General features: G+C 36.8%; 1 protein-coding gene across 4 annotated transcripts in view; it reads right to left on the bottom strand.

The window, feature by feature from the left end:
• Sh2d1a (SH2 domain containing 1A) overlaps positions 1-15520 on the bottom strand; it is a 21510-nt gene extending 5990 nt beyond the window's left edge. Inside the window, exons 1-3 of one of the 4 annotated variants that reach the window (XM_021188433.1) lie at positions 15305-15441; positions 10285-10338; positions 1563-1626 (exon numbers count right to left, since the gene is read on the bottom strand). In XM_021188433.1, coding sequence (XP_021044092.1) covers positions 1563-1626; positions 10285-10338; positions 15305-15441 — 255 coding nt within the window. Of the gene's footprint in view, positions 1-1562; positions 1627-10284; positions 10339-12910; positions 12937-15304 lie in introns of those variants that run through there. The other 3 variants (XM_021188434.1, XM_021188435.1, XM_021188436.1) reach the window with 3 other exon arrangements.
• Positions 15521-18023: the final 2503 nt, after the last annotated feature.

Below are 18023 nucleotides of genomic sequence, written 5' to 3'. Positions count from 1 at the left end.
GTGTTTTGTTCCCAATTCTACGAAGGGGCAAAGTGTCCACATTTTGGTCTTTGTTCTTCTTGAGTTTCATGTGTTTTACAAATCGTATCTTGGGTATTCTAAGTTTCTGGGCTAATATCCACTTATTAGTGAGTGCATATCATGTGAGTTCTTTTGTGATTGGGTTACCTCACTCAGGATGATAGATCTACAGATTTACTTAGTTACTAATAAAAGTTGATATTGACATCTATGCTTTCAAAAGATCACTGTGAAGTATTTCCACTATCAGGATAAACTAGTATAAGGTCAGAAATCAACTAAAGCCTAAAGTTTGAAAACCACAGCTGTAGAATCATGAATTGATTCATAAAATGGGTTGCTCTATACCATCCTGCTCTCTAGAAATAGGTCAATAATTTCTTGGACTGACACAGTGGTGTACAAATATCTCAAAGCCATAAGAAACCTTCATTCTGAATAAATGTTATTCAAAGTCCTAGTTCATAAGGAAAACTAAAGGGATCTTACCCAATGAAGCCAAGATAGGTACCCAGAAGTACACCCACTCACCTCCTCTTCTTCTTCTTAAACCCCCTTCCTAGGGAGTCCCAAGATGGAGGAGAACTGTGATTCTATAAAACATCCTTTTAAACCACTACAATAGCAGATAGGAATTCATTGTGTATATATATTTGAAATTCTCAAAGAATATTTTTATTAAATAAAAAGTACAATTTTCCCTCTTCCCTATTCCAACTATCCAGAGGCTCTTTTATGGCTCTTTTGAAAATCTTTCCTATGCACACAGAGCAGCAGCAATTGCCTGGATGTTTGAAAATGCCTCTGTTCAAACTCTTGCACCTGGTAACTTGATACTAGATGACACACAACCATACTGCTGAGAAGTTTTCAATAGTTCACGTTTTTGGATGCTCACTGTATGTCAGACTCTACAGCTAAGAGCTTTAGTTGCATTGCCGTATAACTCCTTGAAATGAGTCTTCTTAATAAATGTTTGTAGACCCATTTTGCAAATTGCTTTCATCAAAAGTGACTATAGGAAGAACTAAACATGGAGTCTGGATGCATTTGACATGGCCCAGGATTTCACACTATAGTATAATTCCCTGTTAGATCTTCAAAAGGGTACTTTTGACTAGTAGGAAACAGAAATCCCAGTTAGCTTTTATTCACAACAGAACCAATCTGTGCCTCAGTATCATTTAGTATATGCTTTCCTTTTTTTTTTTTAGTTTTTTAGGTTTGTATTATTATTATTATTATTATTCCTATTACTATTATTATATGCTTTCTAAAGTTTGTAAAGACACTGTAAGTTACACATGATCCTTCAAATTTCTTCCTTTTTCCAAAATGACCCTAATTCACACAGTGGTGGCTAAATAGGTCTGGAACCAAAGTTTTCTAAAGGCTTCTAAATGAACCATCAATGACTATAGAATTGAGCATTAACGATTTAAATATTAAGGTAGTGTATGGTATGACTTCTCTTTTTTAAACCAACCTAGATTTCAAGCACTTTTCTTATACCCAGAGAAGCAAAAACAAAAGAACTGTACCTCAGCACTCCAAGAACCTGTTTCTGTCTGGGACACTCGATATGTATAGATGTAACCTTGATACCTGTGAAAGAGTACATTTCCATTACTAATAGTTTTCAAAAGAACAATGAATGCTCTACACTCGATCTTACTTTTATCTAAAATAGTTACATACACTTGATATCCATGGACAGATTCCTGGCAGTCTCAGGAAACAAAGCAATCAGATTTAATTTGCTTACATTTTATTTCAACCCAATTACAGTTTCCAGTGATATCCTGGTGTGGTGGCACACTCCTTTATTCCCAGCACTTGGGAGGCAGAGACAGGCAGATTTCTGAGTTCGAGGCCAGCCTGGTCTACAGAGTGAGTTCCAGGACAGCCAGGGATACACAGAGAAACCCTGTCTCAAAAAAAAAAGAAAAAAAAAAAAGAAAAAAAAAGGAAAAAAAAAACAGTTTCCAGAGATTTTTTTCTTTAACATAATGTAAATTAATATACCTAAGTATTTGTCTAGTAGAGAGACTAGACAAAAAAAGCTATAGACCTGCATCACTGACAAAAAAATCATAAATTATAAAACACATTTAACAAACCAGACTCTTACTGTTTTTTAAGTATATGGAGTCTTAAGCTAAACGTGGTTGACTGAAATAAGACCTGATTAAATTAACAGTAATACTGATAATATAAATTATTAAAGTAAGTATATCATGCTATGAAATATAATTATTCTTATATTACTATTATAATAATTAGTAATATACTATTACTATACCATTGTATAACATTGCAGTATAGCAGTAATAGTAATTGAATTTTAACAAGGAGTACTGTAGCATTGAATGCTATCCAGCCTTCAAAATGATTAAATTCTGCTAGTTACAACAATATAAATAAAACTGTAGGATAAGATGTCAAATAATTCTGGCACAGAAAACCAAAAAAAAAAAAAAATCTAACATGAAGATGTTAAAGTGTTGACCTCAAAGAAATACAGAATAGGATGGTAGTTACTATGGGGCTAGAAAGATGGCTGAAAAGTTAAAAAACACTTCATACTCTGACAACCCACCTTCAATTCCCAACACTTAGACAGTAGTTCACAACTATTTGTGACTCCAGTTCCAGGGTACCTAGTGCTCCTTTTTTAACCACCATGGACACCAAGTAAGTGCATAGTGCACATACATACATGCAGGCAAAACACTCACACAAAAAATGTGTGTGAAAATGTGTAATAAAAGAGGGATCCTGCATTCAGGTGTGGTATTGTGTGCCCTTAATCCCGAACCTGGATCTGGACCTGAGTGGAAGCTATGTAGGTCAGCCCACCAGCAATCCTGTGCTAGGTCACCAGGATTACCCCTCCTGCCTTGCCAAGGCAAGGGACTCAGGCAGCTTTCCTGCTCTCATGCCCTCAGAGCTGGCTTACCCATTACCCACTACCAGGTCCAACTCTACTGTGCTGTCCAGGCAAAGTGTGGGGCCAGTTGTTCTGAGTGTTGCAGCTGTGGTTGTGTTTGTTTGTTTTTGTACAACCTACTATTATTATCTATCATCTGACTGTGCATAAACAAATCAGACAGTTTTGTTCCTACTTCACTGTGCTGGTTAGTTTCCTGTCAACTTGATACAAGCTATTCATTTGAGAAGAGGAAACCTCAATTATGAAAATGACTCTATCACACTGGCCTGTAGGCAGATCTGTGTGGGCATTTTCTTGATTAATGATTGATGTGGAAGAGCCCAGCTCGCTGCTGGTGCTGCTTCCCCTGTATGGATTATATTTGAAAAGCAAGCTGAGAAAGCCATGGGGAACAAGACAGTGAGCAGCATTCCTTTATGGCTTCTGCTTTACTTCCTGCCTCTCTCTGCCTTGAACTCTTGTCCTGACTTCCCTCAATAATGAACTTGAAGCTGGAAGATGAAATAACCCTTTCCTCCCCAAGTTGCTTTAAGTGACTGTGTTTATGACAACAGAAAGCAAAGCAGAATACTTAGTGCCCACTGCTCAGCAGCTCCCTACCTTACACCTCTCCTGCTTTCCCCAGCCACACTACTCTCTCAATCTCCATGGGAATGATTTTCTTATCTTCCACATATGAGTGAAAACATGTGGTACATGACTTTCCGTGTCTGCCTTATTTCATTTAGCATAATGACTTCTAGTTATATCGACATTTTTGCAAATGACAGGATTTCATTCTCTCTACGGATGAACAGACTTCCATTCTGTTTATGTCTCCCTTTTCTGTGCTCGCTCTTCAATTGATGGACCCTCATGCTATTTCCATTTCTTGGCTTTTGTAAGTACTGTTGCAATGAATCTGAGAGTTCAAATATCTTTCCAACATACTGGTTTCATTTTGTTTGGATGAAACTCAGGAGTGGATAACTGAATAATGTGGTAGTTCTGGTTTGTTTGAGGATCTTCTATGTTGTTCTTTATATTGAACATGGAATATTCCATATTTCTAAAATGATTTCCCTGTTTACATTTTTGCAAATAACGTGTAATGTTTCCCCTTTCCCAATCCTCATTTGTACTTGTTATCTTTACTTTCTTTGATAGTAGCTTTTATTATCTATTTGTTGTTTACTCATTTATTTTTAGTGGAGTGATGGAATAATCTTGTCACTTTGAGTTTCATTTCCCTGGTGATCAGTGTACTGAACATTTATTTTTCATTGCTTTCCTTTTTATAAAGATTTATTTTATTTTTATTTTATGTGGTTAATCTTTGTGCCTGCATTTATGTCTGTGAATTATGTGTGTGCAGTGACCACGGAGGCCAGAAGAGAGCGTTGGCTAACCTGGAACTGAAGCTACAGTTGTGAGCCATTGTGTGGGTTCTGGGAACCAACACCAGCTCCTCTGGAAGTACAGCCAGGGGTCTTAACCACTGAGCCATCTCTCCAACCTCTCATAATTTTCTTAATAAATACTTCCCTAACAAAAATGTAAGGTGACTTTTATGCTGAATTTTCAAACAAATTTTGAATTTGAATATAAATAAATTATCATGATCTGATTTACTATATTTTCTGTTGTTGTTCTTAGGCACAGGATGGATCAATAGGTATCCTTGGTTAGGAAATATATTAAAGTCTGTTTAAATCACTGTGTTTAAACTTAAAAGAGTAGATGATACTAAAATCTTACAAAGAGAAAGCTATGCTTAGTTCATTGCTTACATTGGCATTAAGCCCCTTTAGAATTAAAAAGACTTTAAATATTTGAATTAAATTGTTATGCCTTTAATCAATACCCATCGGCACTAATTACCTAACGAACTACAAAAGACATTTAAAACACTCTAATCGGGTTCATTTGACTTGGGAAATTGAACAAAAGGCCATTTTAAATGTTCGTGTGATCACAAAAAAATGTTTTATTTTTGTAACATAGATTTACCAAAAAGTATTCGAATCATGTATAAAACAACTTGCTATGTGCTTATATGTAATATGCTAAATAAACTATTTTACTGGTAAGGTCTTATTTTTAAGTCATTGAGGTCTACCTTAAAGCACACCTATTTTAGTAAATACTCAACAGGGAACAAGACAAGAGCTTTGATTTTTGTTTTTCACCATGGGAACTTGAAACATGTTTCAAGGGAATTTCTGAAAACTGTCCAGAAAAATGGAGATGGAAGCAGGGCCATTAGTTCTATTTTTTCCCTTTGCGAAGCAATCAATGCGAATAATTCACAGTAACTTTAAGGTTGATGATACAGAAAAAAAAAAAAAAAACAGTGTTTAAAATCTCAACAATAGAGCTTGGGAGATAACTCAGTTGCTAAAGTGGTTGCATACAGGCAGGAAGCCCTGGGTTCAATCCCCTGAACCCATTCTAAACATGACACTATGCACTTCTAGTGGCAGAAGCAGGCAGATCCCTGGGGCTCACTAGCCAGCCAGCCTACCAAGGTTGGTAAGCTCTGGAAAAGTGAGAGTACCTGTTTCAAAAAGGTAGGATGGACAACTCCTGAGGACTAGCACCTGAAGTTCTCTGGCTTCCATACACACATGTACACATACCTATAAGCACTTCTACACATATATACACATATACATGTGTACACGCAAAAACACACAAAATAAAATCTCAATAATTTAAGCAAAATAGTAAGCAAGCTCTCTTCCAGATTCTAAAGAAGTGGGCCTCTAAGATACACAATGGATATACTTCTTTATCATCATTCAGCTTCATTTAGTCAAAATAAATGAGTATGTTTTGAAAATTGTTTCCTAACGAATCTGATCTTATCTCACTTTCGGTTAAGCAGCAGGAACCTGAGTACCACTTCAAAAGCTCTTACCTTCTTCAGTCTCCAAACAAGCTGATGTCAATGGCACATACATTTTCTCATGATTAAGGTATATGATATTAACAATTTCCCCACCCCAAGCCCTTGAATTCTGAATGAACAAACATTTCTCTCAAATAAACCAGAAGTGTGTGACTTCTGTTTTCAGTCATATAACTTACTAATCAATCATCCTCCATAGACGACATTCATAATAAAATGTCATGGATGGGAGAAATCTCAAGCAGAACAATTCAGATTGCATTCCTAAGATCACTGCATTTGTGAGGCACCTGATATAAATGCTGAGAACCAAACTCAGATCCTCTGGAAGACCATCAAATACTTTTAACCATATTATATGCTTTTTAAAACCACATATATGCTATCTGTAGGAAATCACTGTTATAGGAAAAAAGGAATAAGTGTTAATAAAATCCATAAAACCATACATATCTTTGACCAAATAACCTTGCTTATTATCATACACTCCAAGGAAATAAGTCAAAAGAAAAAAATAAGTTTTTAATAGTAAAGTAAAATTAACCTAACTACTCCGAACAAGTAAACATTAATCAGAATAAGAGAATAGTTTTTAGATATTCTCTCAAAAATGTGTGTGATTAAAGTAGAAATAAAAATTGTATCAAAATAAAATAATCCTTCACAGGCAGGGAACTAGTCAATAGAGTTAGAAGCATACCTGCTGAAGGGAAAAGGCATTTGCAACCCATCAACTTGATAAGCCTTAGTATCCAAAATATCAAAGATTTGGAAAAGAAAAACAGTAAGAAAACAAATTGATTGAAAATGGGCAAAGGACCTGAACAGATTTTTCACAAAAGAATACATACAAAATGGGCAAAAAAAAAGGATGAAAATAAAATCAGCATCAATCATCATTGGAGAAATGCAAATTGAAACCACACTTGTTCAAGTGACTCTTAGCAAAAATATGAAAGGTGAGTATTGTAAGGGTGTGGAAAAAAAGAACACATGTACACTATTAGTGGGAATGCAAATTAGTAAAGTGATTATGGAAAATAGGAAGGTGGTTCCTCACAAAATTAAAAAAAAAAATTAAAATGGCATGACTCAGCAATAGAATGACTGGACATATATCCAAATGAGATCATTATGTTAAAGAGTCTGTGTTCCCCTGTTCAGTATAACGCTATTTACAATAGAAAAGATAAGAAATCAACACTAGTGTACAAGACCAAATGAATGATGGATGAAGAACGTGTGATCTAGACATGCTGCACCTCATATGAGGGATCTAGATTTTAAGACAAACAAAGACACGGAAATGAACTAACTGAGAAAAAAAGACCAGAAGAAGGGAAGACAAAATGGGTTATGGGGCAAATACATTCAAAATATATTCTACATGTAAGAAAATAGTATAATAAACCCATTTTGTACGATATGTGCTAATTATTAATGATTTAAAACAAAACCTGAAATATACATGTAATTAAATACCATTCAAACTTAACAAAAATGTTATCTATTTTTGACAATAGGTATGACCCTAAAGGACAGACATTATGTTAAATGAAATAATACAGGCACAGAAAGACAAATAGTACAAGATCACAATTATGAATAGAATCTAAAAATACTGAATTGACAGAAGTTGTGAATGCTATGCCTTTGTTAATCACAAATTTTTTTAAAATATGTAATTCATTTTCCTTCTGACTTCCTCTATGAATATAGACAAATCAAGGAATGGATCAATTTTCACTTCTTTCTCCCACTGAGATGCTTTTTGAAATTGTTTATAAGCTCAGCATTTAGAATTTAAAACAGTGTAGTGTTTAAATTGTTGCTGTTAATTTATTTTTGTAACACATACAAAAAGTGTGTCTTATTCATTGCTGCTTCTAAAATTTGACTTTATTTCATCTAATGCTCTCCCCTATGCTTTTCAAAGGTGTTCAGACTAGCAATGGGCAGGTACAAAGCCACTCAGTTTGTTTCTTAATTTCTCAGTGGGTCAGTATGGTAAGTATGTCTTTGCTTCAAACCAACAAACCCACACCAACTTTCTAGATGCCCATTAAAGAACTTCTCAAAGGAAAAGTTGTAAGTACATCTGACTTCTATATTCTCAGTGCAAATAATGCAAGCTAATTCCTATAGTCTCCTTTACACAATACATTTAAACAAAATATTTACAAATATATACAACATTTGTAAGACAGGATTATGAACCAGATTTTGAGGGACTTCTGGTGCTTTGTTAGAACTCATTCTACAGGTCGGACTGACTTCACATTCATGATGGTCCTCGGACCTCACTTACCAAGTGCTGAGATTGCAAGCAGGAGTCACTGTACCTGCTGTAACTAAATTTTGAGCAAATATATTACATCCACAGTAACTGCCACATGCATACAAAGTCTTCATTATTAAAACTGTATTCTCCTTCAAGAGGTTTATAATTTTCTGTTGTCCAAACTTCATTCTTTTGGAGTGGATATGAATTTCCAGTACAACCTAAAGTCATTCAATATACAGACTAATGGTAAAACTACATTCTTCCCACCACCACTTAGTTAATCCATGGCAAAAGAAAATTTGAGGAACTTGACCAAGGTAAAATTTACTAGATAAGAGGCTAGACAGGGGCTGGAGAAACAGCTCAGCGGTTAAGACCACTTCCAGAGGTCCTGAATTCAATTCCCAGAAACTACATGGTGGCTCACAACCATCTGTAATGGGATCCGATGTCCTCTTCTGGCATAAATATAAAAATCATCTTGTCAGATTTTACTTTAAAAAGAAGAAAAGAAGCAGAGTGATGCATTTCTTAGATTGGTGGAAATGAATGAACATTCTGGTTCTAGTGGCAATTTTAGAAGTATAATTCTCCACAAAAAGAATGAGTCTGTAAACACATAGCTAGAATGTTCTGCTGAAGACAGGGCAGGAGAGGTAGCTGAACAGAAAGCAGCTGCGGAGAGCCCAAGATGTGTGGGATGGGGGGGGTCTCACAGGTCAACATGGACTTCCTGGGGGGTGTGACTCACAGGTCAACATGGACTTCCTCTACATTTAAACTAAATGGCAACTTCAGACTAACCTTGCAACTTCAATTTTACATTGTTAACCAGAGTCAGATTTTAGCATATTTTGTCTGTGAATTGCCTATTTTGTGGTTGATGTGTAACAAATTTAAAACCATCATGGCCTTTGTGCTCATTCTACCATTAATAAATTCCACTGACAAAATCCAAACTAATTTTAGTGACCAAGGCTATTGTGAAGATGTGACAATAAACTTACCAGGTAGAATTTAGAAACTGGAAATCTGAGCAAGCAAGATGTCCCGATGCATCCTACAATGGGTACTCAATGGGACACTACAGTGCCTGAGACCCACATGGACTATGGAGAGGACCAACATCCATATACTCACACACAAACATACCACACACACATAAATGCATAAGCACATAGGTCACTAAATGAAGATTCTAAAGGCTGAGAACTGAAGTGTGATTTGTCATTAAATTTTATGATCTTAAATTCATTGTTCTTCCCTGCTATTATAACTGATAATCTGGAATTTTATTGTACTGCATATCCTCTACTTCTTGAATTCAGTTGTGCAGTGGGCACTTTATTTCCAGTTCAAAGAACTTTATATCTGCTACAGAATACTTGCTCATTTGTTTCTATTGCTACTCTATTCACAATAGCTGGGAAATAGGAAGAGCCTAGGTGCCCTTCACCTGATAAATGGATAACAAATGTGATATTTACCGATGGAATGCTATTCAGCTATGAACAAAAAATGAAATTATGAAATTTGCAGGTAAACGGATGGAACTGGATCCAAATATCATGTATGCTCTCTAATTTGTTATTGTTAGCTTTGAGTCTTGAGATATGTACGTTTCATTTGGAGTACCCATAAAGGTCAGGGTTCATGGGTGGCTGCTTTCAAGGAAGGAGAGAGGGAATGCAAAAATATGCAAGACTTAAAAAAAGAGTGAAAAAGGAATATTAGAACAGGAAGGGTTAAATTGGGGTGGTGGTGGGAAGGCAGAGCAGAAGACAGAATATGGGGAAAGATAAATAACAGTAAAACCCTCTCAAAAAGGTCATATGTAAACCTACTAATGCAGATGTTTAATAAAATTAATAAATGTACACATATATAAAAATTGTTAAATTGGAGTTACTGTACAACAGGGCAACCACTAAATATCACATGCTAGCAAATAAAGTTCCTAGTACCAGGAGTGGATTATGACTTTTTGAATTGTTGGCCAATGAGGTCCCATAGACCACCATTACAGGTCATTGCCAGTGCTCTTGATTACCCTCCAGGACTTGACAGGAAGACCCTATTGCTGAAGACACCACACACTTGAAGCATAGAATACAGTGAAATCAAGCTGGTACAGACCTGGTAGCTTCATCTACATAGGCTAATACATAGTGCTGGAAGGCACTATGCACACTGTTAGAGGACTTTCTGTTAGAGGTGCTATACACTCTGTTAGAGGAGTTTCTGTTAGAGGCGCTATGCACACTGTTAGAGGAATTTCACTCCTCAAAAAAGGCCAGAAAGAGAACTCTCTTATCCAAAGACATTTATGACAATGGCGTTATTCTATATCTTCAAGGCTAAAGAATTATAAATGCATTTCTTCTTCCAAATCTTAAATAAGAGAAGCATAAAGTCAGAGACTTGCTAATTGTGGATATATCGTATTTTTCAAGCTTATTTAAAAAATATTTTAATTAGTCTTCCTCTTGAGAGCCAATCCAGGGAAGTGACTATTTATCTTAGAGTGAAAAGTGAAAACTTGTGAGGGTGTAATATGTACCTCAATAAAAGAAACATGATTTTATTCTCTTCTTTTCCTAGAGGAAAAGAAGAGAATAAAATCTTACATAGTATCTTTGAAAAGAGTTAATTCTCTAAAGATTATATTTTTCCTTAATTTATTATTGATGTTAATTTAATCTAATTTAATAGAATTATTTTAGACTTTGTCACAAAGAACCAGTAGGCAAGAATACCTAATAACTTTTGAGTACGTTTGAAAAGTATGGCACACTAATTCAATTAATGTAAGTACAAATAGATCAATTGAACCAAATAGTCAAAACCATATTATGACTATTCAGTTCTTTTAGTTTTTGGTAAAGTGGACCAACAAATGAAAAGTGGAAATTCTATTTAGTAAACTATGTTAGACAGCTGAAAAACACTTAGAAACAAATCAAATTAGATATTTTATTCACATAGAAATAAAACACAAATGGAATTAAAGAGTATAATATAAATTAATGAAACCATATATTTAAAACAAAAGAGTCAAGTTTTATGTATCTGGGGAGGAGAAAAGATTTTCTAAGCTGAGAAGCAAAGGAAAAAAATCAAGCATGAAGAAGCTGTGTGATTCATTTTAATACTCAAAGTATTAAGTAACAAACACCAAACTGATAAAGGATATCTACAACACATTAAGATGTGTCCGTGTGTCCATGTGTGTGTGTGTGTGTGTGTGTGTGTGTGTGTGTGTGTGTGTGTGTATGTGTGTGTGTGTGTTTGTGTCTGTGTGTGTCTGTGTGTGTCTGTGTGTGTGTGTCTGTATGTGGTGTGTGAAGCAATAAGAACCAAATCATCAAGTGATAAAAGTATGCAAATAGCCAGTTCACAAATGGAGAAAAATGGTTCACCAACCACATAGAAAACGTTTAATGCCACTAACAAAAGCTAAAATATGAAAAATAGAGTATAAATATAATAAATAAAAAATAGATATCAAATTTCAAAGGGAACTATTTTTAACAAGAATACTCACTGGCAAGGGAAAGTGCACATAAAAACTATAGTCCTCATTTAGGCAAAGATATATGGTGATCATTTATATGTAGAATTTATAATTTATAATTTAAAGTATTGAATGATTTAGTTGTCAAAATAAGAGGCTGATGTACATGTACGAAGTCATACAAAAATAGAATTAGTCAACACACAGTAAAATAAGAGAAAAATATGGTCCAGAAAAATATGGTTCACTTATAATTTAGCTGAACTTACATACAGCTCTTATAAGATAAGGCCTTGAATTTATTTGTGAAAATATTGCATGAGTCAGCTTTTTTCATATTAAGTGGAAATTGCAGCAAAATGTAATAAAAGATGTACATGCTCAAAAATATTCATTTTATTAGTGTAAAAGAAACATTATTTAAAACTTAATAGTAGTTGTCTTTACGTCATAATATTATAGATAATTTTTTTTCCTTAAATTCCATTATATTTTCAAACTCTATATCCCAAATGAGTAAAAAAGACTATTTTGATGGGCTCTTTTAATTCTAATTTTATTTAGAGCAAACAACTGGAAGAAAATCTTCTTGTTTTAAATGAAGAGTAGCAATCCTAGAAATGGAAGACTTCTACAATGTTTGAAACATTCTATTTTTGAAAACCTAACAAGAAAAAGGTCCTGTGTGACTGAGATTTAATCTGGGAAAGAGGCACATATGGTTTGAAAATACAATTTTAAGCATAGTTTGAACCATACAGTAAAAATAGAGTAAATTGAATTTTACAGAAACCTTCATGGTCAATGAGAATAAACAAAACATAGAATAAGGTGGTACTGAGTAAAGAGACACTATTGTGGAGGGTTTTCACGCATATATGATTTTTTTTTCTTTCTACTCTACATCCTACAAATCAGTATTTTGAGTAAAGAATGTAAGGTATGTTCCAAATAACATGTTGCACGTACCATGTAAGAGAGAATAAAATGTTTGTGTGTAACAAAAGCGACACTCAGCTCAAAACAAAACAAAACAAAACAAAACACTGAAGCACTTATCAGAGGCAAGGAAAGGATTCTTCTTGTCTCTTCCTTCCACAGTTGTCTGGCCATAACCCTGAAAACCTGTACAACAGGGCATCATTCTAAAGACTGGAGAATTCTCCACTTCTCTGTTTTCATAGGGAGAGGTTTTCTAAGAGAAGTTAGTCAACAGCAACAACAACAGAAAACAAACAAACATCTTACATTTATACAGCATCCCTGGTCAGTGAAAACCAGAAGGCTGAGGGTTTCCTAACGTGGTTCCAGCCTACACGCCCAAATACTAAGGTTTCTTCTCTTCAAGATTTCACTTACAGACATCTTTTATAACAGAGGAAACAACAGGTTTCTATTTTACACAGACGTAAGGTGAAGCCCCAGAGAATTTGAGTGACTTCCTAGAGCCCCCACCCTGGCTTCTTGGCAGCCAGATGTTCTTCATAGTGAAGAGTAGAATATGCCTGAACAGTTAGTCTAATTCCAAATTGTTTGCTGAGTGCCTATTATGTACCAAGATATAGTCCTGGTACAGATAATGTTTGCTCCTTTGTGAAGGTAGTTTCGTGGTAGAGCCCATATATAAGTAAACAAACTTATATTAGCATGTTTAAAGTTCCTTGAATAAAAGAAATGGGATAGCAACCCAGAGAGGGCACTTACATTTGTGGGAATAATCAAGAGATGCAATGTTGAACAGAAGAGAGCGGGCTTAGTTACCTTCCGGGATGACCAGGTGGTAAGAAAATTACAAGTCTGAGCTACACTGTCTCCAGCCCTCTCTCCTCTATATGGGCTTCATGTGAACCTTTTGGTTAAGGAGCATGCTCCCTCTATTATCAGTGTGCCCAAAGCAGCCCGGTTCACTCACCATCCTTCATCTTTTGACAAGTAAAAAAAAACAAAAACCTAAGGATTGTCATTGGCTTTCCTAGCCCTTCTTAGGGTTCCACTTGGGAACATAAAGGCCCAAGCCCAGGGCTGGGTGTCTAGCTTAATAAAAAAGCATTTTTCAGGCACATATAAAATTCCAGATCCTGTCCCCAACACTGAAAAATTATTTTTCCATATATTTACCTTGAAGCCTTTATGATAAATGTATTTAGCATGATCTAAAAACTGCCAAAAAATAAAGCTTGGCCATTTTTTTAAAAAATCAATATACAATGACAATCCTCTCACACCAGCCTCAATTTAATCTTTATTTTCTGGCCCAGAGAGTACTTCAAATTTTTGCAGTGTATCATCATGTACAGAACTCACTACCAAGAATTTGTTTTGCTTTTATGTAGACTCTACTGTACTAGAGTGAGGCTTTGTAGGGATATATGTATATGTATACAATATATATATATATATATATATATATATATATATATATATATATATATATATATATATATACCCTGCTTACAGTAGTGCTTGAACTGGGCCCTTCTGTAGGCTGCCTCAAGGAGTACTGGAATAATTTGTCCAAAAAGAGACTAATAATAAACCAGACTTCCATTTGTTGAGCATCAAGCCCAGGGTTCACTTGTCTTTTTTTAATACATGGAGGTATTTAATCTTCATAGTCCCTTGGAATATGAAAGCCATTTAGAATCAATGGCTAAGAGATTGGTGTTCTGAGATAACAAGCTTTCGAGTCTGACTATGGTAGGATTCGCTCAGGGAGGTTGTACAGAGTCAAGATGCAGCTGTACTGGGTTCAAAATGGAGTAAGAGGCTGAGAGCAGTCTAGGCAAAGATCAAAGTGGGATCATTACAAAGGTGTTTTCTCCCTCTCTGCTCTTTAAAACTATTGTCAGTCCTATCTTTTATGGGACACACCACGTTTTAAAACTCATTATCCCTCTTATAAAGCAAAGCAATTCAGCAACACCAGAAAGATGCCCCTACTCTTTCATACACATCCTCTTCAACACTGTACTGCTTTAGTGTTGTTGGCTATTGTTTTTTCATAGGATCTTATACTGTGTAGCCCTGGCTGACATGGAGCCAGCCCGTGTAAAACCAGGCTAGTCACCTGAAACTCACACACATCTGTCTGCCTCTGCTTTCCCTGTGCTGCATTCTGAAAGCAATGGATTCCATTTCCTGGTTGACCACTTCTTCAGGCATTTGCTAGATGCTTTTCTTTTAGGGTACCGTTTTTCAGTCACATTTGTAGAGAATGATAGAGAAAGATCTTCCTTTGCCTTACGTCATGACCCAGAATACAAATAGTCCAACGTCCCGGGGCTCCACCATCATGGTGTCTACTTGGAATCAGAGCCGAAGTCCAGAGTATGGGTCTTTCTCAAAGTAAAGGTAAGTTCTAGGCCATGTTTTCCCATTCTGAAGGATATTCGGTGAAGCTGCCACAAATGCACTGGTGAAATGCAGTAGATAAAATCGGCAGTGAGGGACGTACTTACAAGTACTGCCCACCACAGCCCTGGGCTGAGCCCTGGGACCACACGTAAGAGCTGGAAGAGTACTCAGTTCCTGCTGCCTGTATTCCCTGGGTACCTCTGCCAAAAGCTGTCACCCCCTGCCACTCCTCCCAGCCCTCCCCTGAAAGGGCAGGCTACCCATGCCACTACCACAAGATATACTCACAGAACACACAGGCAGTACACGCCAGGGACACTCTCGCTGTCTCGCAGCAGATAGCTTCCATCCAGCCCCGTAGCGAGTAAGAGCTTCTCCCCGGTCTCCCTGCTGATTTTGCCGTGGTACACAGTCACTGCATCCATGCCTAGCAAACTCTTTGATGGGCCCAGAAGAACAATGGTAAAAAGGAAACTTTGCTGCTGCTGTTGCTGCTGCAGTGGCTTGCTGGGCAGTATAAAAAAAAGAGAGAGAGATGAACACCCTAACAACAGGATGTTGTCTACCTGCCTTAAAACCTCTTCTCACACTTCAATTCAGTCCAGCTCAGCAGTTTAACAGCTTCAAACTTGTCATGGGTTTGATCATCTATTCTCCAACACAGGGTTTGTGGCGGGGGAGGGAGCACGCTGGAAAGGTGAACACTTGCAGTATTTGAGCTGTGCCAGCAACGCAAACAGAGAGCTTGCACAAAGATGAGAAACTCGCTAGTGCCTTTGTTCTTGTGTAGTTCCTACGAACTGCGAAGCCATCGGCAATCACTTGGTTTAACGAGTGTACCAAAGAATTAGTGAGAGAAGCGAATGGGACATGTTCATCATGAGGGACAGAAGCAGACTGACAAAATAAAAGCATAAAAGCAGTCAAGCTACAAAACCACAGCAGAACATGGCTGCGAAGCTTCCACAGCGTCACCAAGGGCTTCTGAACTACTACAGACTTTGGGACTAGATGGTCCTGAAACAGCTTTCTTTTCTTCAATGCTGATGATGGAATTCGGGGCCTCCCAGATGAGGTCTTCTACCCCGAAGCCATATGCCAATCCTTGAATACACTTAGGCCAAAACAAGTACTTTTACCTTAATGTTTTGTCCAAAATCCAAAACTATCAAAAAGTTGTCATCATATTTAAAAAAATGTATTGTAGATGGATCTAGCTAAGGGGCTTAAGAAGAGTAAATCCTTTTGTTGGTGCTTCTTTGTTTTTGGTGGGTTTTGGGTTTTTTTTGTTTTGTTTTGTTTTTTGTTTGTTTGTTTGTTTGTTTGTGGTTTATTGAGACAGGGTTTCTCTGTGTAGTCCTGGCTGTCCTGGAACTCACTCTGTGACCTCGAACTCAGAAATCTGCCTTCCTCTGCCTCCCAAGTGCTGGAATTAAAGGCATGCACCACCATGCCTGGCTTGTTTTTTGTTATTATTAAAATCACAATATAATCACAGCATTTCCCCCTTCCCTTTTTACCCTTGAAACCCTCCCATAAACCCCTCCCTGCTCTCCATCAACATTGCTATTGTGTGTACATATATATCTATGTAATTCCTAAACACATCCAGGTGTGCCTGTATGATGCTATTTGTATGTATGTTTTCAGGGATAGCCATTTGGTAGTGGATGACCAATCGGTGTGCTCTTCCCTCGGGTCACCACTTCTTCTACTTCTGGTTTTACTCAGCTGTCTGTAGTTCTTCCTGTAGAGCTGCTGGTTTGTGGGCTTTTTCTCTCCCGTTTGGTCTGTCCATTGGTGTCGTATGTGAACTTCTATATACCCTTTGGCATATGGGGCTAGGCCAGAATCATTGTGGATATAAAATCCATTTTACGTCATCGCACAAGTGTTTATAAATGTGTGTAACTTCTATTCTCATACATAAATACCTACCTATATCAATGTTAAAAACATTAGCAGTTAGCCTAACCAGGATTCTATTTAGAAATCAATTATAATGATGGCATTTAAATATGAACAGAAAGAAAGGGGGAATTCTCTTTTATTAAGGCATATGGACATTACCCCACCTAGAGTGTAACTGCTAGAACATTCAATGTTCCATAGGTTAAAAACAAAAACTAACCTTTTTTTTTTGTCTTGTCTCTGAACAACCCTGAACAAATCATCTACAAACACGGGCACAGAGAAACCTGGATCTGACGGAGCAAGCATCCCATGCATTCTTTTCTTTCTGTTTCATTCTGCATTGCTAAAATAGCACGCTTGTCAAAGCAGCCAGGTACAGTGGGCTTCAGCACAACGAAAATCACATCAAAAGAGAACAGTTAAATTATAAGGTAATAGTACAACTCTCACATCCAGTACCTTATTGTCATCTCACAAGCAAACTGACAGGTGAGCCAGCCCACCAGTGCAGTGTTGATGAAAAATACTGACATCCTTGCTCGGCTGCTATGCAGGCACTAAGCCTGACTTTGGCAAATTCAAACTTCACACAGAGCTTGAAGTGTAGAGAATAGAGGAACTGAAATAGCTTTCTTCCTTCCCTGTCCCTGTACCCACAGTACACGAAGACAAAGATCATATAACAGAGAAGGGGAGATAACAGTGACACCAACAGACAAAGAGCTAAGGAATGGGCCCCATTTCTGAGAGGAAGAATCTACTTGTGTGTTGCCTGTCTCTGCCACTTGACCTTAAGGTGCATACCAGCAGGGTTTTATATATGTTGTTTGCCACTGTATCCTCGGAGACTGGCACAGAGTGGATGGATTTAGTGACTGAATAAATGGCTGAAATTAAAACTATCAAGAAAACAATGTGAAATTATCTCTCCCCCTTGTCTGTCTGTCTCTGTCTCTTTCTCTGCCTCTCCATGTTTATCTGTCTGTCTCTGTCAGTCTCTGACTCTGTCTCTCTGTCTCTGTCTCTGTCTATCTCTGTCTCTCTGTCTCTGTCTCTGTCTCTGTCTCTCTCTCTCTCTCTCTCTCTCTCTCTC

Source organism: Mus pahari, chromosome X, assembly GCF_900095145.1.
Source record: "Mus pahari chromosome X, PAHARI_EIJ_v1.1, whole genome shotgun sequence".
In the NCBI taxonomy this organism is placed as follows: Eukaryota; Metazoa; Chordata; class Mammalia; order Rodentia; family Muridae; genus Mus; species Mus pahari.
This window is presented reverse-complemented; position numbering and strand designations above follow the sequence as displayed.